Source organism: Catharus ustulatus, chromosome 10 (genome assembly GCF_009819885.2).
Source record: "Catharus ustulatus isolate bCatUst1 chromosome 10, bCatUst1.pri.v2, whole genome shotgun sequence".
In the NCBI taxonomy this organism is placed as follows: Eukaryota; Metazoa; Chordata; class Aves; order Passeriformes; family Turdidae; genus Catharus; species Catharus ustulatus.
Genome location: NC_046230.1, coordinates 14,186,144 through 14,208,093, shown reverse-complemented (window position 1 = coordinate 14,208,093; position 21,950 = coordinate 14,186,144). Strand labels below are relative to the sequence as shown.

Genomic DNA, 21,950 nt, shown 5'->3' with positions numbered 1-21,950 from the left:
TTACAGGTCAGTGCTGCAGCATGAGTGACAGTGCTGTGGGAACCACTTCTCATCTGCACAGGGCAGGAAGAGAGCCAGCAGCCGCTGCAGGACTTCAGGCCATGCTGGAGACCCCCAGTGCCGGTGCTGCTCAAGGACACACATGTATGGTGTCCTGTCTCTGCTTCCACCTGAGGCTGTGAGGATCTCAGGCACTGACAGCAAGTGGGGAGAGGTGTAGAGTGTCACCAGCAGCCTGGAGATGCCACACAGGGATGCTCAACCTTTTTTTTCCAAAGCAAGAACCAAGGGCATCCCGTGCCACAAGCAGCAAGCAGAGGAAGAGCAAAGTGAGGTGATGTCTTGTTCAGTGTGTGGGCAATCCTGGGCACTCCTCACCACATGGTGCTGTGAATCTTACCTGAGTTCAGAGAAATCCACAGATTAAAAACCTACCAAGCACTACCCAGGGCAGTGGCATACTGCAAAGGCATGCAGAGTGGAGAGGGTGTGCTGGGGACTCTGCACTGCACAGCCCCTGCCCCAGCCACGCACCTTTATTGCAGTGAGCTGTGATCTCTCTGGTGCAGATCCCCATGCTCTGCCCCATCTCCTTGTGCTCTCTGGCTGCTCTTGCTCAGCAGGCAGTGTGCTGCCTCACAGGCTGCTCAGGCACATCACCACCTGCATCCCTCTAAGCTCCTTCCCTCCTGGAGTACACTGGGGCCAACAGGGGAAAATGGGACCAGCTGCTAATTCCTCCCAGCCCAGCCATAACCCTCCAAGGATTGCCCTTAAGTGGTGGAGGAGCTGACTCCTGACTGTGAGCAGGCTGCACCAGCCTGGCCTCGGGAACATGCACGCTGTATTTTCATTGCAAATTACAAATCGATCATAGCAGGAAATTCCCGTGCTCAGAACACCCTTGGCTGTTATTATTTTACAGCACTCTGAAGCACTTAGAGGTGTTCTGGGCACTTAGAAAGATGTGGCCCTTTCGGTGTATTATGGGGCAAATTAGTTTTAAAAGCAGCTGTAGGAATGTTGGCCATTTGGCTTCCAGAGCCGGATGGGCACAGGTGGAAGCTGCAGGGCTTTGTGCTGCTTTCAGATACAGCACCTCCCTGCAAAGAGGGACCGAGCACGCTCCGGAGTGAACACCTCGTGCCTGACCCCAGCTTTATTAATAACCAGTAATTAATATGAGAGCGGACATGCCTTGTGTCTCTGAAGACCTTTTAAGATGTGATTATGTTGTGCTAATCTCACCCCGAAGTACTTCCCTGTTTAGACTGCGCTGGGCCATTAAATATCTGAAAAGCCAGCGAGACCCCCCCTCATCACCTCGGGAAGTGCTTGGGGTCTGTTCCCCAGCAGCCAGCCCCCGCTTTCAAACCCTCTAAATCAAGTATTAAGCCGAGTCCATCTGGATTGCCAGAAAAAACACTCCCTCCCCCTCATCTGTATCTCATTACCTGCTGTGCCAGCCCCGGCCCCGGAGCCGCTCGCTCCATCCCGCCCAGATGTGCTGCCCCCCGCTCGCCTCCCGTATTTCACAGCCGTCAGCAGGACTTCAAGGAGTAGCTGATGGGCCTGTAACACTGCACAGGTTCTTAGCAAGGATGGATATCCAGGTCCCTAATGCATAGCTGCAGGCACGCGCGCTCTGGAACAAAGCCCCTTCCCCCTCCTCTGCTCCTGCACCAGGCAGGGGAACTGGGGAGCTCAGGGCTCACTGGCCAGGAGGTTTCTGAGCTGCTTTCCCACTTTACCTTGTGAAACACACATCCAGATTATTGCTTTTCAGGGATGCTTTCCCTGGGACACCTCCAAGCCTCTACACCACACAACTGGGGAAGACCACCCAAAGGCAGGACAAGATGGAGCAGGCACCAGCAGCAATGGAAAGGAGTTAAAGACTGCCTACAATCCTGTAGAAACTGTGATCAAATTTGGGAGCAGCTTACCTTGCACAGGGCAAAATCAACACTGAACCTAGAGCAAAAAAAAAAGGTACCTAGAGACCCAAATCAAGGGAACAACCCCTTTTTTCATCAGCTCAAATTCTTCTGGAATAAATCTTCCCAGGAAAGGTTTCAACACTTTTTGTGATGGCAGAAACCACAGAGGAACAGCCACTTTTGTTTAAATTTGGCACTTCCCTGGGCCTGGCAGGAGCCCAGGACTGCGGAGGTGAAGGCTCTCATCAACCCTTCCTCCCAAGTTTCCCAAGAGACCTGTTCCCATCCTGCAGCCAGGGCTCGGCACCAGGTGAGGCCACGTAAAGAAGCACATGGCCAGCCATGCTGAAACATCACTCTTTCAGAGGGGCTGGGCAGGCAGCACCACAAAGGGGTTTTGGAGGACATGAGACTTAAGAGTGGGAAGAAAAGCTTATCTGTTGTCTCACAGTGCCACTGCCTGCAGAGGGTCAGCCCTGGTCCTGCCCCAGCACTGACTGGGGACCCCACACTCCAGCAAGCAGCAGGAATCCCCCAAAGCAGGTCGTGCCCCAGGATGAAAAGAGTCTTCTCACCAGCCCATCAGACATGCCGGGGAGACTTTAATATCAGGGAGGAGAAAAGGGAGAGGGACAGGGAAAGAGATTTGTGTGTGGTGGTGTATGGTACACACTCTGACACATCCTGTAACGTGGCACAGGGAAGAAGACGGTGCAGGGCAGGAAGCCTTGGGATATCTTTCCTCAAGGGCTGCAAGCACCTTCCAGGCTTGGGAGGAGATTCGGGCAGGGGCTCCTTACCGCCGTGTCCGCGGTGCGGGGTCCCGGCGGCGGCTGCGGGGGCTGCGGCGTTCCGGCGGCCGCGGCCGGGCGGTGACAGCCACTGCCTGTGTCGGAATGCCATCTAGTGTCCCTCGGAAGAAGGTCCGTCAGGCAGGGACACGGCGCTCGCAGGCTCCCAGCATCGCCGGGAGCCATCCCAAAACAGCCTGGCTGCTGGGACCCCCTTCACTGGGATCGCCTGCGTGCCGGGACCCCCATCCCAGGGACAGCGAACCCAGCACGGCTGCAGAGCCCAAAGGAGTCATACAGGGGCGGCCAAGCTCAAGGTGGTGCCACAGCTGGCTCAGGGGTCCTTGGAGCAGCCAGGGCCCGAAGGCTCAGCAGCCTCACAGGTGGTCCGGGGTGGTGGCGGGTGTCCTGGTGAAGAAGGAGGGCGACCACCCCTCCCAGCAGTGTGCAGGCTGCCTGCAGTGCCAGCACGGCCAGCCCCAAGGCCAGGGACACCTGGCACTGCCATGGGCTGGTCCACAGGGACAAGCCCCAGGCACGATGACTGCTGGGGGCCAGGGGCAGGGAGGCTGGACAGGGGCTTGTGCTGTCTGATGGCGCTGGGAGCGGGACGGTGCCTGCCGGGGCAGTGGGGGTGGGCTGGGCACCAGCTGTGGACAAGTCACACATGGTGGAATAGCCCCATTCCCTGCCTGGTGCAGGAGCATGTGATGGTGAATGTGAGGCCAGCGGGACTGTGCCCAGAGCAGCAGTCCTGGGGAATGGCTGGAGAGCCACGGAGGAAGCTGAGACAGGAGGGGTTATGGGTGTTCCCTGTGGGATGGTGGCTGGCCTCTCGCTGGGCACTGAGAGAGCAGGAGGCTCTTGTCTGGTGGTGGCTGCCAGTGGCTCTGTTGGCACCAGTGTGGTGGCAGAAGCTAGAGCGGGTGGCACAGGTTCTGGGTGGGGGGCCCCAGGAGACTGCAGCCTTACGATGGCTGAAGTTGAAACAGCTGGTGATGGGGTGGTGATGGAAGCCTTGGGCACCTCAGCTGATGATGATGGTGTGGCAGTGGAGGCCTTTGGCAGCACTGTTGGTGATGATGTTGTAATGGTGGTCTCTGGCAGCACAGCTGGTGATGAAGTGCTGATGAAGGCTTTTGGTAGCACAGTTGGTGATGGTGTGGTGATGAAGGACCTGGGCACACTGATTGTTGATGGTGTGGTGATGGAGACCTTTGGCAGCACAGTGGCTGTTGATGGTGTGGTGATGGAGTTCTCTGGTAGCACAGTGGCTGTTGATGGTGTGGTGATGGAGTTCTCTGGTAGCACAGTGGTTGTTGATGGTGTGGTGATGGAGTTCTCTGGTAGCACAGTGGTTGTTGATGGTGTGGTGATGGAGTTGTCTGGTAGCACAGTGGTTGTTGATGGTGTGGTGATGGAGTTCTCTGGTAGCACAGTGGTTGTTGATGGTGTGGTGATGGAGTTGTCTGGTAGCACAGTGGTTGTTGATGGTGTGGTGATGGAGTTCTCTGGTAGCACAGTGGTTGTTGATGGTGTGGTGATGGAGTTCTCTGGTAGCACAGTGGTTGTTGATGGTGTGGTGATGGAGTTCTCTGGTAGCACAGTGGTTGTTGATGGTGTGGTGATGGAGTTCTCTGGTAGCACAGTGGCTGTTGATGGTGTGGTGATGGAGGCCTTGGGCTTGTTGTTTGTTGATGGGCTGGCACTGAAGGCCTTCTGCAGCACAGCTGGGGGTGGGATGGTGACAAAGGTTGGTGATGGAGTGGTTGGAGTGGTGAAGGCAGCCTCCATTGGCAACACAGCAGAGGTGACCACAGGTGAAAGAGTGGTTGGCAGTGTCCTGATGGGAAAGGATGCCAACAACAGCATGGTTGGTGCTGCTGTGGCTCCACGTGACAGGAATGTTGTCCTTTGAGATGGGGTGGAGTTAAATGGCAGAGTTCCGGGGCAAATCAGGTGTTCATCCCTCAGCAGTGTTACTGCTTGCCCTGCCAGGTGGGGTGGGCTCTTGCAGGTGACTTGGGTGGACAATTTGACCTTCTCCCTGTTGCCCTGCATCCAGCGGTGCAGGTAGCAGAGGTTGCAGTCACATCTCCATGGGTTACCACTAAGATACACTGAGCTGAGCTTCTTCAGAGGGTTTAGGAGCCCTTGGGGAACACTCTCCAGCTGGTTCTTTCGAAGGTTGAGGGTTTTCAGATTTGGGAGAGAAGCAAAGACCTCTTCATCCAGAGCAGAGAGCTGATTTGTGTCCAGCTGGAGGTCCAAGAGCTTGCTGAGCCCAGTGAAGACTCCTCTTGGCAGGGCTGATAGGTGGTTGTGGGACAAGATGAGTTTGCCAAGGGATGTGAGGTTGACAAAGATGCCATCTGGAAGGGTGGCCAAACTGTTCCTGCCCAGATCCAGCTCCCGCAAGTGTGGCATGGTGTCAAAAAGGCAGCAGGGGAGCTCCACAATATGGTTGGAGCCCAGAGTCAGCAACTTCAGTTTGTTTAAACCAAAAAAGCCCTGAGGTGGGAGAGCCCTGAGAAGGTTGTTGTCCAAGAGGAGCTTCTCCAGGTGAGGCAGGTTCCTCAGAAGCATGGGTGGCAGTGCCCTGAGCCTGTTGCTCTGGAGGCTGAGCTCCTGCAGCTCCAGCTGACTGTCTAGCAGTCCCTCTGGGAGGTCCTGCAACTCATTCTCATACAGCCGGAGGACTTGCAGCTGGGTGAGTTTGCTAAAGGCATTCACAGGAAGAGTTGTGATCCTGTTTCTAGACAGGTCCAAAAAAGTTAGATTGACAAGAGAATCAAAAATGCCTTCTGGAAGAGAAGGGATTGCGTTGATGTGCAGGGAGAGCTCTCCCAAACTTCCCAGCCCATCAAACAGGCCTTTGGGGATGGATCTGAGCTGGCTGTCTCTCAGCTCCAGCCTCTGCAGACTTGGGAGGTTTTGGAAAGTGCCCACAGACAGTTTTTCTAATGAGGCACCAGAGATGTCCAAGTCCCTCAACTTGTCCAAATTATCAAAGGCTCCAGGTTCCACAGTCTTGATCTTGTTGCCAATGAACAAAATCTTGATCAGGTTGGGCATGTACCTGAAGGCACCTTTCCTTATAGCAGTGATGCTGGTTTGCACAAAGATCATCTCAGAAACAAAGGGCTTTGCAATCTTTGGGATCTCTTTGACATCATTTTTTGTCCCTCTGTAGACCTCCTGGTAGTCTTTGGGTATTTCATACGGATCTTCACCCAGGATTTGACCTTGGCATTTATGGGGATTGAAGGAGAGGAAGAAAAGAAAAAGGAAGTGCTGGTACATTGTCCTGGGAAAAAAAAGTTTCAAAAATCAGTTAGGAAGAACAAGACATCTCTGTCCATAGCTCATGAACTGTGGTATCACACTGTTGTTCAGCTCTCAGGACTCTTCTATTCACATACCATGACTCATTTAATGAGAAAGAGAGGCTGGACAAGCAACTGTATGCTGCATTTGTACAAATGCTCTGCTGTTGGTACCAAGGAATGGAGAGGGAAAGCAAGCCAGCTCATGGCTTGCACTGGGAGATGCTGCAGGAGGGACAAGGGCTGGACAGTCTGTTCTCTGGCCCTTCTTCTCACATGTTTGAACTGGGTGAAGAAGGCAAAGTGCTGCTGCCCATTAGTGCTGCCCCAGTGGGTCCAGTTAGTCAGCAGGGCAACAGCCCATTCATGCAACAACAGAAGCAGTCAGCCCTGCACTTGCTAATGAGGGATCAGCAAGGCTCCCAGGAGCCAGCCAAGACCAGAGGACCTTGTGTGCTTAGAATTCCCACAATGTGCTGGGTGGACTTGTTATTTCATAGCTGCTTCTCTCAGTTCAGGGGGCTGATTTAAAACATGGTTTCTAAGCATCTCTTTTTCAGGATTCTTGCTAATTGCACCATATTTTGGCCTTGGTTACGCAGCTCTGACAGACAGAAATAGTTAACCTGTGAACAGCAACCAAGCTTTACAGCAAGGCTCATTAAAACCTTGGAATGTCCACAGATGAGCTCTTTAACACCCAGCATTTGGGGCTCTGACCTTGCAGGTAGAAAGCGAAATCACTGATGCACACCTACCAGTAGAGCCCATTTCTTCCATGGAAGCATTTAGAAACACTCAGCTAACACATTAACTGGGGTTTAACGGCCATGAACACCTCACTGGGACCATATTTCCAACTTTTAATTCACAGCCCTGGGTGGGAGCAGGGAAAATGGGTACAGACTTCTTCTTGGGTCACCCTCAAAGCTGGCAAAAAAACTTACTCTGAGAGGGTAAATCTGTTACGAACAGTTATTTTTTTAAAGAATGTTGAGACATCAGCAAACACAGGAGACTGAAAGTTGCTGGGTTTGAGTAGAAATCGAAAGGAGGTGATATCAGTTGTGCAGGCTGCCCCCCAGAGCTCCCAGGGCAGAAGCCACTGCTGATCCCTGCCATCCTCTCCCCAGCAAGACTCAGGTGGAGGAGCTGTGGCTGTAGAAGTGCCGGCTTCACTTCTGCTGCAGGGGCAGTGCAGTAGGTGAAATGTGAAAACATCTGAGTGTGGGGGGGTGAAAATCGGGAGTTTTGATACACAAAGCCCTTTTAAAACCCCCACTGTGGTTCCGTGCTTGTCCCCCACTCCAGCCAAGCAGAGTCTTGGAGAGATGGTCCCAGCTCATGGCACTGAAGCCTCCCCTGCTCCTTGCTGCAAGGAAATGACCAACAGCCCTCCACACCGCCCCTCCCAGCACATTTCAAAGAGAAAAAAAAAACCAACCATTTTGCATCACTTACTTGGCTAAGCACTTGCTAATGAGTTCAGCCACCGGAGTGAGCCATGCCATGAGAGGAGTGAGGGCACCGGATGGGGGTCTCATCACCTGGCCAGCTCTTTATCCACATCCCAGGCACGGGGCTCGGTTCCACGTGAGGTCAGGACACAGGTCTGTGTGCGGAGATAAGGGGCGGCCGGGCCGGCAGAGGAGCTGTGCCCCAGGGCAGGAGGCCACGGCAGGAACCCCTCGGAGAGGATGCAGTCACGTATTCCCCAGGCGTTATCTGCTGGCACCACTTGGCTCGTCACATCCAGGGAAAGCTGAAGATCTCCAGGCCAGCCTGTTTGCAGGCAATGGTCTCTGTGGCCCCATATCTCCACCAGGGTAACTCACCAGTTTCACAAACACCACCCCCACTGACACAATAGACAGCTGTTTCATTCCTCAGGATTTGCCTTACGTAGCTAACAGCACAGCTCTGAAGCCATTTTTTAATTCTTATAAACAGTGAAACAGCTGTGGCTCGACAGATACAACACCACCCAGGCTCTGTGCTCAGCCCCGCAGCTCCACACCTTGCTGGCCCAGTGCAAGCCAAAGACCCCCCCATGGGGACACCCAGAGCTCCTGGCTAGTGCAGGGCATCCTCTGGGATGCTCATTTTAATGCAAACTGACAGGATATCCATCACTTCCCCATTGGTAATTGCACTGATTTCATTTCAACTTCTTCCATTTTCACCTGCTCCTATAAAAGCTCAGATTCTGTTCGCTGGGTTTCATTGCACTTTTCCTGGCAAATTAAAAACCAAGCTACTGCACGTTTTCAACAGCCTTACCCCTTTCCAACGTCAGTGTCGTATGGATCCATGTCCCCCACGTCCCCACGGGCGCTCCCCGCGGAGCCCGGTCCCGATGGCCACGAGATGGTGCCGCAGCACCGCCGCACGGACACGGACGGACACGGGGACACGGACAGACACGGGGACACTCAGGGACACTCACCCGCACGGACAGACACACACGGACCCGCACGGATGTGCTCACACCCCCTGTGTGCACCCACACTCGCCCTCCCGGGGAGCTCACGCCTTACCTGGGTGGGCAGCGCTGCTGGGGCTTTGTGCCTCGTCTACACAGGTCACAGAATCAGAATCCCAGGATGGGAGAAGTTGGAAAGGACCAGTGGAAGTTATCTAGCCCAATCTCCTCACTGAAATAGGGTTCCCGGGATACCCATGGCTCTGTTCAGATGGCTTTTGAGTATATTCAGAGAAGGAGACTACAGCCTCACTGGGCAACCTGTTCCACTCATCCTTCTTCCTCTTGTTCATGTGAAACTTACCACATTCCATTTTCAGGCTGCAGGGCCGCAGACCAAGCCCTGACGGGGTGGGGGAACCTGCCTGTGCACACCTGGGCTGGAGCTCACTCTGCAGCCAGGCAGCTCATGCCCTTTGCTGGGCAATCAGCAGCAACACCCACACCTCCCTTGGACAATACAAATCCGTGTCCTGAGGTTTTGCCAGGCTGCAGCTGGGCCTCTCTTCCCTCCGCAGTGACAAGGGAAGGTGGCTGCAGCAGGCAGACATGAGCAGACCCATGAGCATGCCAGGGGGGCACCCACTCACCACCAGGCACCTGCACCTGTGCCATACCATGCATAGATCCTGACAAGATCCCAGGGTACCACACCGACCTTCACTGCCTCTCCCAGACACACAGACAGTGGTGAGGGAACAGAATGATTCCTCTCTCTGCCATGGGAACTAGTAGAAATAGATAAATTTTAATTATAATTAATTTTAATTATGTTTGAAATACACAGGAAACACATAGCTGAGAGAATAAATACCACCAGGCCAGCTGTTGTGGAGAGCTTGGAGACAGCTGGTGACCATGGCAGCGGCAGCAGAGCGAGAAGGAGAGCTGTTTGTTTCCCAGGCTGGTTCAGAGGTTGCCAGAGCAGAAGCAAACGCCTGCCCAAGCTCTAGGGCACCGTGGGGACAGCTGGTGATGTGGCCTCATTCCCGCTCTGTGCTGTGACAAGGACTCTGACCTGCAGCGTGCCACAGCGGGAGCGCAGCACCCAGGCCCCCTCGTACGCTGGCCCCGAGCCCTGCTGCTGCCCGGGAGGAGGGAGGCGAAGGCTGAGCCGCTGGCAGGATGTGGCATTGCAGGCCAGGCTCACAGTGCCCTCGGGGCTGGTGTAGGTGCACTGCCCCGGAGCATCTGTGTCCCAGCCTTCCTCTGCGGGCACACCGTGCGCTCCGGGGCACTCCAGCTGCCCGAGAGAGACCTCCAGCAGGGACCGGCCCTGGAGAGCTGTTGGACTGGCACAGAAGGCTTGGTCGTGGATGAAGGGCTCAGCAAAGTTCTGGAGCCAGCGCAGGAGGTAGGAGAGGCGGCAGTCGCAGAGCCAGGGGTTGTCAGCCAGCCCCACACGCACCAGCTCCCCGTTGGCATCGAAGAGCCCCGGGGGCAGGCGGGCCAGGCGGTTGTGGTCCAGCACCAGGGCGGTGAGGAGGGGCAGCCCAGCCAGCAGCCTCGCCGGCAGGCTGGAGAGGTTGTTGTGGCTCAGCTGTAGCTCTGTCAGCCCCGCCAGCTCCTGGAAAACCTCAGCGGGCAGGTGATTCATGGCGTTGTGTGAGAGCACCAGGGTTTCCAGCACTGACAGGTTAGCGAAGAGCTCCTGGGGCAGTGTCTCCAGCTGGTTGCGAGCTAGCGAGAGGTGGAGGAGGCCAGGGGTGCCAGTGAACAGGATGGCAGGCACGGTGGCCAGGTTGTTGCCCTCCAGGCTGAGGACAGTGAGGTTGAGGAGACCTGTGAAGATGTCAGGGGCCAGGCTGCCCAGGGCATTGTGCTGCAGCTGCAGCCGCCGCAGCCCGCCCAGCCCGGAGAAGATGCCGGAGGGCAGCTCCTCCAGCCGGTTGCCATCCAGGTGGAGCTCAGTTAGCTGGCCAAGTGCCCTGAAAGCACCAGGAGGCACCTGTGCCAGCAGGTTGTCACTCAGCTTGAGGACACGAAGGGCGACAAGTGGGGCCAGCAGTCCATCCGGCAGCTCAGCCAGAACATTCTGTGAGAGGTCCAGAGCCTGGAGCCGCCGGAGTGGGCGGAAGATGCCAGGGGGCAGTGCCTCAATCCTGTTCCCTGACAAGCTCAGGTCCTCTAGGCGGCAAGAGGCAGTGAAGAGCCCCGGCTGCAGGGTGCGGATGGCATTGGCACTGAGGGAGAGCTTGTTGAGGCTGGTCAACCCTGCCAGCATCCCAAGGCTGACAGCTGGCAAGGGGTTGCCTGACACCTCCAGCTCGGTGAGGCTGGGCAGCCCCTGAAAGGCACCAGCCTCCAGCTCCTGGAGGTTGTTATTGATGAAGACCAGCTTGGTGAGGGTGGTGCTGGGACCCAAGTCCCCTCTGCGGATGCTACTCAGGGCTGTCTCCACGAAGAAGAGGTGGGTGGCACTTCCTGGCAGCCCCTCTGGGATCTCCCGTATTCTTTCACTTGAGCAGAAGACTTTGGCGGTGTCATAGCACTGGCAGGTAGGGGGGCAGAATGGGGACAGTGCCCCCACCAGCAGGGACCCCAGCCCCAGCAACACGCAGATCACCAACCTGCACTGGAGAAGGAACCAAGCCTCACCCCATGCACCCACAGGCAGGCACTGCTGGGGAAAGGGCTTCTGCAGCCAGAAACGCAGCAGGACCAACCTCTGAGACACCACCAGCATAGGCAGCTGCCCTGGCCATGGGGTATCCCTCCAGCCCCTGCTGCCAGCACCTCCCCAGCACTCTCATTGCAGGAACAGGGAGCACTTCCCTCCCCGATGTCTCCCCAGAGTTTTTACTCTGTGTCCCAGCCCACACTGTGACAATTGGCGTAATGCCACCCTCACCAAAGGTGGCAAGCAGCCACATCCTGCAGAGCAGTAGCTGAGGTGGGACCTGTGTGGGTCCATGGAAGTCTTGGGGGAGTCTGTACTCTCATCAGATGTCTCCACAGGCATAAAGCTATGTTCTAGGGCTGGGTGATGGGAACAATCCCGCAGGGCTGCTCTCAGCTCAGTGGCAATAGGAGTGGGCTCCACCATTTGTATTTCTAATTGCCTGTAGGGTACTTCTTTTTCCACAAGGAACCAGAGTAGCATCCAACCTGCTGGAGGGATATTCAGCCTGACCAAACATCTATTCCCAGCTCACAGAAGCACTTTTTGGGGCAGTGGCCTCCAGACCTCTGCTAGTCCATCCCTAGTTGGGATACATGCCAGTGCTGCCTCATGATGAGGGATATTGCCCACCCCACAGACATCCCACATCAGTGGAGCTCTCCTGGACTCACACCGGCACTTGAGAGCAGCACTGGGCTTGGCATCTCCTTTCCTCCATCTCGCTTGTGTTCACCAGAGCCAGCAGTGGCTCCCACCCATCCCAGGCCCCCAAACTACCCACGCAGTGTGGCACCACTTACCAAGTGTGGCATCACAGAGATGGTCACCAAACCCACAGCAGATTTGCAGGGATGCTGCTTGCTGAGATGGGACAGTGTTTTCTGGGGCGGATGGGAAGCCAGCCGAAGCCAGGGACAGGCTGTTCCTGTGGGGCGGAGCTGCCCCTCACTGCTTATCGGCAACAACAACCCGTGTCCTTGGAGCACTTTGAAAAATAACCCGGCCTCAGAGGAACTGGAGGTGAGGCCAGAGGCAGCTGCCTGTGAGCATCCTGGCAAGGAAGTGGGATTCTGGCCCCGACATCCACTGGTGCAGGGATGGTGGCAGGCTGCTGCTGGGCTGGCTCCAGTCCCACACCAAGGTCAGCATACTTGCTTCCAGAAGCCCCCAAAGAGAACCCCAGGACTTCATTATAAATCTCACTGGGAAACAGTGCTCAAAATATCTCTGCCATCAAAGAAGAGACCAGGTGCAGCACAGCAAGGCAGATGAAGGTTGAACACGATGCTAGAGGTCTTTTCCAGCCTTATGATTCGATGAGGAGGGGACCACTGTGGGATCGTCACGGTGGTCACCAGGGGCTTTGCATCCCAGCCAGCAGTGGGATGGTGAGGGACCCATGAACCAGCTGAACTCCTAAGGAGTTTCAACCTGCCCAGAGGAGCAGCACACACTACCATAAAAGCTGCATTGCAAGGGCCTGCTGTGTTGGCACAGGCTTGGCTGGCAGCAGCCATGGAGGCACCCCCAGGGGCAGGAGGAGCGATACTTTACTGCACTCAGTCAGTCTCATGGAACAGATGGTGACACATGGAAAAACACAACTCACAAAATCCAGTGGCAGCCAGCTCTGAAGGGAGCCAAGCAAGCTGCCCACCACTCCAGCAGCAGACCGTGCAGGAGACAATCAGCATCTCCATCGAGAAGCTCACTGAGGTCTCACTCTCCAAAAGCCCACCCACTGCTGTTGTACGGCTTAGCCCTCCTGGGTCCATCATCCCAGGCTGGAGTCCAGGGACCAGCAAGGGCTCTGAAAACACAGCCCACTAACCCTCTCCCAGCCTCACCAACCTGTACAGCCTTTTCCTCAACAATGTAAAAATCTCTGAGTGGAAATCAAGTGCAGCCCCTGTCCCTGCTGCTCTACCACAAAGGATTGAATAAAAAGCTCTTGGCACTTGGAGTGGACAATGGCACTTTAATGAGAAGGTCACACATCAGCACCCAACAGCCCCATGACAATCTCCTGTTACCATGCAGGACTTGGCCCAGAGGAGTGACCCATCACATGCACCGTTCTGGAGCTGCTTGTGCCAGCACTGGCTACTGAGGTTCTATGGGCAGCCAGCACTACAGGGTGGACACCAAACACACAGTCCTCAGGCAGCCTGGTGCCACTGCAGCACACACGGAGGTGAGCTGAATCCACCCACAGTTGTGCTACATCTGGAGAAGGCAGCTGGATACAGGTGCTGTGGGGGGATGGCGTGGCACCCATTTGCAAACTGCAGAGCAGCCAGCACTTGCTGACCCCTGCACTCTGTGCTGCCAGCATCCCCTGGCCAGGAGCTGCCACCAAGCAGGGGCACTGGGCACGCACATGAGGGCACTCAAGGGAGTAAGAAAAGGATTAAGCTTTGTCAAGCACAGAAGGACCAGGTTGCTCACTAGCTGGTGGAGGGTGTTAAGGAAATAAGGACCAGGAATGGGGTGCAGTGGAAGCAGCCCCAATATGCTCCAGCAGCCCAGGAGCACGAGCCCAGGAGCTTCTCCCAGCCCCTGCAGACACTTCACTCCCATTGTCCCACTCCTCTACCCTCACAGTGGCACCAGTGCAAGCCCCTGGCACCCTGTGGGACTGAGGCAGGGTGCTACAGGCAGGGGCACAGCCACAGCAGGGTCAGCACCAGCATGCAGTGAGGGCTGGGGGGCTGCTCGTGCCCATCCCTGATGCCTGCACACTGTCCTGGGGCTCTGCTGGCTGGACGTGGATGAGGGAAGAAGGCAGATGCCGGGAGCAGGAGAGCGTGGTGGCTGTGCTCTGGCCTGCCCTGCCTGCAGGCAGGGAGGGCAACTGGGACGCAGCTGAGACACTCAGGGTGTGCCAGCCTGGCACAGCCCAGCCCTGCAGGGAGCCCTGCCCAGGCACCAGTGAGTGATGGAGCAGCCGAGGACATGCAGCTCTCCTGGGGCGAAGGTGCTCGCTCGGCTCCTGGCCCAGCACGATGGCTCACACTGCCTGCCCAGGCAGGGGCAAGGGGGAGGCATGGTGGGGGCAGGAGGTGGGGAAGAGAGGCTGGGCAGGGGTGAGGGCAGCAGGCAGCATGAGCGCAGCAGCACTGCAGGGAATGATGCAAGGTGAAGAATGGGGAATTCCTGTTATTTGGGGTAAAGCACCATCATGGCCAGGCTGTGGCTCCTGGCTCGAGGGGTCCCTTTCTGCATCCCACACCTCAGCTGCTGGACCGGGGCAGGGAATGAGCAGAGAGGCTGCACTGGAGGCAGGAAGGGCCGGGGCTAGTGGGCAGCCATGGGAGGTGACTTGGTGGGGAGGCTCTGCTACAGAGCAGGGGCAGGGCAAAGCAGAGCAGGACAGTGGTACACACAGCACACACAGTGATGTTGTCCCTTCCCAATCAGCAAGGGCAGCTGATGCAGAGCCACTGTCATGTCCTTTGACCCCACAAGCACCTCTGCCCTCAGGGTCTGCCAGATATTCAGGCTTCATTCGGAGCCTTCATCCTCATGAGCACAACATGGCTCTTCTTCCTGCAGCCATAGACCACCAGTGCCACCAGAGCAGCCAGCAGGGCCACACACACCAGCACCATGACTGCTACCACCACCCCACTCTGCAAGCGTGTCAGCCCCCACAGCCCCCTCTCCTCCTCCTTCTTCTCTTCCTCCTCCTGTGGGGAGGCTGGCAGCCCCGTGGGAGGCTCCATCGAAGCATCTTCTGGTGATGCTGCCTCAGAGGTGTCAGCAGGGAGTAGGGTGCTGGGATGGGGAGCAGCAGTGGGGGGCTGGGGGTCGACGAACTGCTCCTTTGGCAGCCCAGCGATGGGGACGCCCTGCAGGGCGGGAGGCTGGGCACACAGCGGGGCAATCTCACCCACCTTGTGAGGGTTCTCCTCCAGCCAGCCCTGCAGGGGCAGGATGCCCTTGTCACAGCGCCAGGAGTTGTTGTGCAGCGTCACCTCTCGCAGGGCAGTCAGTGGGGAGAAGATGCCGGCAGGCAGGTACTCCAGGGCGTTGGAGTGCAGCTGCAGGTGCTGCAGCCCAGGGGTGGCTCCAAAGACGCCCCGTGGCAGTGCCTGCAGCTGGTTATGGTGCAGAGAGATGTTCTGCAGCTTGGGCAGCCCCTCCAGTGCCCGGGCATCCAGGCGGCGCAGGGCATTGGAGTGCAGTGACAGCTCCAGCAGCTCCCCCAAGCCCTGGAAAGCCCCTGGTGCCACCGACCGCAGCCGGTTCTTGCTGAGAACCAGGAGCTGCAGCTGGGTGAGGTTGCTGAAGACGGCAGTGGGGAGGGTGGAAAGCTCATTGTCGTAAAGCCAGAGCTCCTGCAGGTTGGGCATGGGCCCAAAGGCGCTGGGGGAGATGTCCCGCAGGCGGTTGACGTGCAGGGTGATCTTGGCGAGAGCGTGCAGGGGCAAGAAGACGCCGCTCGGCAGAGTGGTGAGGAGGTTGTTGGACAGGTAGAGCTTCTGCAGGTTGGTGTTGTACACAAAGAGCTCCGGGGACAGCGTCTCCAGCTGGTTCTGGTGCAGCCCCAGTTCCTGCAGCTCCGGCAGCCCATCGAAGGTGCCCACCGGGATGTGCCGGAGCCGGTTCTCGTAGAGCCGCAGCACCTGCAGCCGCGCCAGCCGCTCGAAGGCCCGGGGCGGCAGGCGGTCGATGTTGTTCCTGGCCAGGTTGAGCTTGGTGAGGCTGGTCAGCTGGTCAAACACCCCCTCCTGCAGCTCCTTCAGGTTGTTCCCGTGCAGCTGCAGCTCCTTAAGGTTGCTCAGATGGGCGAAGTGGGAAGGCTCAACCTGGAGGATCTGGTTGCTGGAGAGGAGCAGAGACTCCAGCTTGTCCAGAGGCTCAAAGACCTGCACAGGGAGCTCCTGCAGCTTGTTGCTGGCCAGGCTGAGGTAGCGCAGGTCAGGCAGGTTCTGGAAGGCCCCGGGGCTGATGCGTGACAGGGTGTTCTTCTCCACGCGCAGCCCGATCAGCAGGGAGGCGTTGCCGAAGGCGGCGTCGCCCAGCTCGGCGATGTGCGTGTTGACGATCTGCAGGGTCATGGCGTTGGCAGGGATGGGGCTGGGGACCGTGGTGATGTCAGCACCAAAGCACTCCACCTGGGCAGTACGGACGCACTGGCACTGCTCTGGGCACTGGCTGCTGGCCAGCTGGATGCCCACAAGCAGCAGCAGCCACCGCTGCCAGCCTCCCTGCTCCATTGGGCCTGCAGAAAAAACAAAAGGGGGGGTTCAACCCCTGAAATTTCCCAGCTCCCAGTGCCACTGCCAGGGATGGGTGCTGCTTCCCCCCTGGAAAAAGCCACTGAGGCTGTGGCCATCCTGCTCCCAGCATGGCAACAAGGCAGAGAAGGATAGGCAAGGAAGGCTTGGGGCAGGCAAGGCTGGCTCAGCCTAGGCAGGAGCTCAGAGCAAGACAGAGCTGGAGGCCACAGTGCCTGGCTGCCACACCACAGCTATTAGTGGCATCCCTGGCATCCCAGCTCTCTTGGCTCCTCTGGCAGCTGGGAGTGTGGTTTCCTGTTTTACAGAGTGTGGCGAGCTGCTACCAGCTGCACTGCCCCCCCCCAGCACCACCAAAGAGCACAGATCTTCACCAGAGTTGGCTCAGAGCACCTGCAGTGGGTCCCAGCATTGCCCCAGCACCCCAAGCACTCTCCTAGCTCTGAGCTCCTGTTGCAAAGCCAAGAGCAGTGCCTAGGGGTGCTTTAGCTCCAGTCCTCAGGAGCCTGGGTCAACAGGACCCTTGCCTGCTCCCCAGCACAGGCTGGGTACAGGCTGGCCCTGTGCTCCCCCCATCCCCAGCAGGAGGTCTCAGCCTGGCCTATTTTTGCCATGAGTGGGGTGTCTGGTGTGGGCACATGTATGCAGGCTGCTCCCAGGGGCAGTGCCAGCAAAGTTCTCCATTGCCCCATGAGCACAGATACCGTCTCCTCTCCTCTCTCCTCTGGCCTGGGAGCTCCCTCCCTCCCTCGAATAAAGCAGCAGGTTTGTGCCAGGCTGGCATGGAGCAGCCCCCCATTAACAGCTTCATGTGGCACAAGAGAGGGAGAAAACCTGCAATTCCTCTGCTCTGAGCACAGCTCAGCCAGACAGGAGAGTCAGGCAGCCCAGGGCTGTGGCCACAGTGGCCCAGCTGGCACCCAGGCTGTTGGGGCACAGCCCCTGCCCTACTCCCCGCCCGGCCCCCAGGGAACACTCTTGCACTCAGGCAGGGAGGGAGGAACCGTCCATAAGCCAGCATAGTTTATGTTTCCCATATGGAAACAATCTGCATCCAAGAACAGCTTTGTTTATAGCAAGACATTTATAAACTTCCCCAAAAGCTCGGCACATCAAAAGCCCTGCTCATGTCACTCCCTGGTAAGGCAGCAGTGAGAGCAACCTTCAGGAAAGGCAGCTGGAAACTATTGATCTATCTTTTTCTTCTAGGGACAAAAATCTTACAGACAAAGAGGCTGAACATTCTCTGCTGCTCAGCCCCTCATCCCACTGCTCCCCCAAAAATATTACTTTGCCCCCCCTTAATTCTCTCTGTTGATCATTGTCTTGGATACATTGCCTGTGTAACTCTTTCAGCTCCCACAGCATCTAAGTGGTCTCACTTTTTCAGAGAACCCTTGCAAGATAAACATCTCCATCAAATAAAAAGGTGCTGAACGTGCAGATCCCACCACTCCACCACCAACCCTCAGAGCTGCCCTGGGAGTCCCCGGAATCCGTGTCCACTCACAGGGGCAGTAGGAGAAGGAGACTCACCCGAGTGTCCTGCAGCCACGAGCGCTGAGCGAGCACAGCTCCGTGCTGGCAAGAGAGCAGAGTGTGGTTCATTCTTCCCCTCCCAGTATATAACCCGTCCAAATCAATGAATCAGCACAGGGGCAGTGGCGGGGTTAGGGAAAGCACTGGAGCAGAGCTGCTTCTAACTCCTATTTCCTCAGCAGAGCACACATCTCAAGGATGGAGTTTTGGGTTTCCCCGTCCTGAACCCCAGTTCTCTTGTAAGAAGACAAGCAGAGAGCCCTGTGAACATGCTGCTCATGTCAGCCAGTGCCCAGGAAGCAGCTTGGTCCTGGGAGTCCCCCTGGCCCGCAGTGGGACTGCTCCATGGCACTCCCATGGCACAGGCACAGCTCTTGTTTCCCTGTCTATGGCTCCTACAAGTGTCAGACCCTCTGGCTGTGCCCCAGCCCAGGGGCACCAGTGCAGGCAGACCCCTGGCACACAGACCCTGCCCAGGTCACAGCTTTCATTCCCCCCATAGCTACACATGCCAACAGGCCACAAACCCACGAGCACCCACTGCAGACTTTGTCCTGAGGGCACCACAACCAGCGCTGCCAGGAAGTGAGTACCTGCTAGGGTCAGCAGCTTGTGGGTGCCAGCCGCGGGCCAGGCTGCTACAGAGAGCTCTCAGTGAGCCCAAACGTTGCCCACAAGCCGTGAGGAACACCTTGGTGCCAAGGAACCCCCACTGCAGGCATCCCTGCAACCCCAGAGCAGCACAACAGCTGTTTCCCAGTGGCTGCCCCTGCTCTGCCTCCTCAGCAGTTCTGACACACAGGTGATGGAGCCTGGTACCCAGGGGTGTTTGGAAAGCATCCATTGACTTGTTCAGAGGCACCTGCTGTCCCTCCCCTGCCCCCTCCAGCACACACGGGTGCACTGGGGTGCCTTTGGGTCCCATCACCCAGCCCATGTCTCCCCACCTCTCCACCTCCTCTGGGCAGTCCAGTCCAGCAACTACCGGGAACAGATATTTGGGAGGAAGCAGCTAAGGAAAGTCAGCTTACGTGGCCCCTTTGGGCTTCCTGGAGACCACTGCAGTCCCTTCCTAAACACAGAGCAGCTGGAACTTCCCTGACTGCCTCTAATCCTGTCTCAGCCACGACCTCTGCTCAAGTTCCGGGTGGCACTGACGAGCTGCTCAGGATGGGAACAGCGTGGGGCTGTTGTCACAGAAGGGGGAGGAAGTGTGTCATGCTGTGAGGGGTGGGAGTGTGCAGGGCAGTGGAAGGGACAGCTGCCCTGTTCAGAGAGGGGACCAGAGCAGGACAAACAGCAAACTGCAGGGATGGAGAGCAGAGTTCCCAGACAGTCTCAAAGAAAGAAGAGGGATCGTGGGAACACGGTAGGGAGTGGGACCTCAGTGTCAGATCCCATGAGAGGCCCATCTGCTGCAGGACATGCTGGATGGCCACGGACCCCTCGCTGGCTGGAAAGTGAGTGCAGAGCCTGAAATTACCCCTGGCCATGCTTCCTGCCTGCTCTGGGGCAACACCCAGCCATTTGGGCACAGAGGATGGGCATTTTGAAAACACCACCCACCAAGTGCCCCAGTTCACACTCTAGTGACACAGCAGTTTCCCAGAACCACACTTCCCAAAACAATCTCCCCACTTCTGTGACAGCACTGCAGCTGGAGGTCAGGCACTGGGCTTGGGAGCTGCCTGTTCCCTGCAGCCCTGGCACAAGAGCAGGGCTCTCACAGCCTTATCACGGCTCTGTCTGCCCACTGCCAGTGCTGCTGGGCTTCTGCCCACTCTGACTCATCCAGAAGCTCACAGCTTTTCGGCAAGGCAACACAGAAACTAAAGCTCAGCACTTCTGATTAACCACTGCCCCAAGCCCAGTTCATCAGAGGAATGCTGGACTCGCCCCTTTCCAAGCAGTGCTGCCCCAGGGCAGTGGGGGTACCTCAAACACCCTGCCCCAACAGGGAGGTCATCAGATTATGGTCCCTACCACGATGCAAAGTTTCAGAGCAGTCCAGGTAACAGCCCTGATAAAAAGTCATCTGCCTCTGCCCAGGCCTCAGGAAACTGACTCTGGCTTCTGGCCAGAAAAGATGATTATTTGCAAGACACCACTAAAAATAAAGCAAGGCTTAATAACAAACGGCACGCACCCATGAATCACTTCCGCAGCCACTCCTGGAGGTGAGCACATGGGAGGTTGCCCCAGGCCACTTACAAGGGAGAGAAACAGAGCTGTGAGAGCTTGGGACAGCAGCATGCACCCACCCCACAGATCTGGAGGGGGAGGCAGGTCCTGAGATGGCCAATGGATATGAATGAGGGCGAGATTAGCATTTTGCAGGGAGAGGCTGTTCCACATAGCCAGGAACTCAAAAGGTGCTGGATGGAGTGGAGTGGGTCTCGTGCTGCAGAAAAGCCCCAGGTTCAGCAGTGCCTGGTGGACCTTTCCCACCTCCAGCTGCACCAGCCAGAGGCTGAAGCTTCCCTGACCAAGCTCTGGAGAGTGTGGAATCACTGTTGTATCCCTGCACCTTCAAGGAGACGATGGAGCCCCAGAAGAGCAGCATCACTTATTGCTGGAGCTGTCTGCCTTGCTGCAGAATAGCAGGACAGTCCCGTGTCTGTCTGTCCATGCTGGCACACCTCCAGCACATCCCCACGGCCAGGGTGGCGGATGCAGCAAAGCTGAGTGGCTCTGAATCGCCAAGGGACTAGAGACTGCTTGGAAAAATTCACGTAATCGCTAAAATTAGCAGCTTGTGGGCTTGGCTGGGAGAGCACATTGTTCATCTGCCAAGCAGCTGAGCACGCTCACCCACGCCATGCAGCTGAGCTCCCCTCTCAGCCCCTGCTCCTGCACAGCTCCAGCTCCTGCCTGAAGTGGCACCCTGGGCAGGACGGGGCCTCCCCAGGGCCTGCTGCTCCCCACAGTGCAGTGCTGGGACCCCCCAGTTACTTTGCACTGCTGCAAAGTGCCCACCCTGCCATGAAACCCCCCTCCCCTGGTGGCCCCTGGTGTGGACAGAGACCAGCTGGCCCCAGGCACCAGGCCAAACACGGCTGAGGCGGAGGAGGAGGGTGGAGGGCTGGGCTGGGGGCCACAGAGGGAGTCCTGCCTGTGCTCCAGCACAGGGAACACCTCTGGGCCCGAGTCCTGCAGCAGGACCCACAGGTTCAAGCCATAGCTGAGGGGTGAAGGAAGAGGAATTAGCTCCTCAGGGACTGGTGCTGGGGCTACCTCCACCCTTAGAGAAGCACCAGCAGCCCCTGCCTCACCACAGGCCCACCCTGATCCTTTGAGGAGCACAAATGAGAGAGCTCCTCCATAGGGCCAGTGATGCAGCCACAGTGACACTTTCCCTCCCTGCTGGTGGAATGCAGGGCCAGGGCTGCCTCACTGCTCATGGCTGGATGATGCCGTCATGTGCCCCAAGGGATGGGGACATGCCCTGCCTTCCCTGGGAAAGTGCTTGTGCAAAGTGGGAACTGTGGGAGGGAGCAGCAGCAGCTTTGGTCCATCGAGGATGGTTAGCAGGGATGGCCATCAGCCTAACCTCCATCCAAGCACAGCACCAGGCCCACCACACCCCTCCTGGAGCTCAGGAAAACAGCATTTAGGATCTCAGGCTCCAGTGGGGTTCACCCCAGCTGCAGAACTGCCTCCTCCAGGCTCAGGCCTGGCCCAGGCGATAGCAGCAGCACGCAGGGCTTGGCCCAGGCTCAGGGCAGTGCTAGGCTGGAAGGAATGTGGGGCCACAGCCAAGTCCTGCAGAGATAATCCGAAGCGGAAAGAGCTCGTCCGATGTGCGCTGTGAAAGGGGGGAAGGACCAGCTGGAGTGGGAGGTGATGGCACGGAGATCATACACTGAGAAATGTTTCCTGGATCAGCTTCATCTCTGTAAAGCTACCTCTGGCACCACATAGTGCCCCAGGGACCTCTTCCCAGCGCACCAAGGGGGAAGGGGCCTCATTTCTTCTCAGGAGAAGCCAGAAGAGGAGTGAACAGCAG

General features: G+C 57.3%; 3 protein-coding genes across 3 annotated transcripts; all 3 read right to left on the bottom strand.

Moving 5' to 3' along the window:
* Window positions 1–2,890: 2,890 nt before the first annotated feature.
* LOC117000862 (proline-rich protein 36-like) lies at window positions 2,891–6,034 on the bottom strand. Its single transcript, XM_033068914.1, has one exon. The coding sequence runs from the start codon at window positions 6,032–6,034 to the stop codon at window positions 3,044–3,046; it is 2,991 nt and encodes a 996-aa protein (XP_032924805.1). The 3' UTR covers window positions 2,891–3,043.
* Window positions 6,035–9,391: 3,357 nt separating this feature from the next.
* On the bottom strand, window positions 9,392–12,862 carry CPN2 (carboxypeptidase N subunit 2). The gene is made up of 3 exons (XM_033069008.2): window positions 12,820–12,862; window positions 11,963–12,147; window positions 9,392–11,114 (listed from the first exon to the last, which is right to left on the bottom strand). Exons 1-3 carry the CDS (start codon window positions 12,860–12,862, stop codon window positions 9,489–9,491), a joined length of 1,854 nt encoding a protein of 617 aa, XP_032924899.2. The 3' UTR covers window positions 9,392–9,488.
* A 258-nt stretch (window positions 12,863–13,120) lies between these two features.
* LOC117000557 (leucine-rich repeat-containing protein 15-like) lies at window positions 13,121–17,971 on the bottom strand. Its single transcript, XM_033068239.1, has 2 exons — window positions 17,942–17,971; window positions 13,121–16,389 (listed from the first exon to the last, which is right to left on the bottom strand). Exon 2 carries the CDS (start codon window positions 16,382–16,384, stop codon window positions 14,660–14,662), a length of 1,725 nt encoding a protein of 574 aa, XP_032924130.1. The 5' UTR covers window positions 16,385–16,389; window positions 17,942–17,971; the 3' UTR covers window positions 13,121–14,659.
* Between the last annotated feature and the right edge of the window lie 3,979 nt (window positions 17,972–21,950).

Bases quoted from the DNA above. Each gene is read 5' to 3' on its own strand.
- LOC117000862 (XM_033068914.1), bottom strand. From the start codon at position 6,034: ATGTACCAGCACTTCCTTTTTCTTTTCTTCCTCTCCTTCAATCCCCAT.
- LOC117000557 (XM_033068239.1), bottom strand. From the start codon at position 16,384: ATGGAGCAGGGAGGCTGGCAGCGGTGGCTGCTGCTGCTTGTGGGCATC.
- CPN2 (XM_033069008.2), bottom strand. From the start codon at position 12,862: ATGGAGATGCTGATTGTCTCCTGCACGGTCTGCTGCTGGAGTG. The intron at 12,148-12,819 runs GTGGGCAGCTTG...TATTTTTCAAAG, and splicing joins CACGGTCTGCTGCTGGAGTG to TGCTCCAAGGACACGGGTTG. The intron at 11,115-11,962 runs GTAAGTGGTGCC...TTCCTTCTCCAG, and splicing joins TCTCTGTGATGCCACACTTG to TGCAGGTTGGTGATCTGCGT.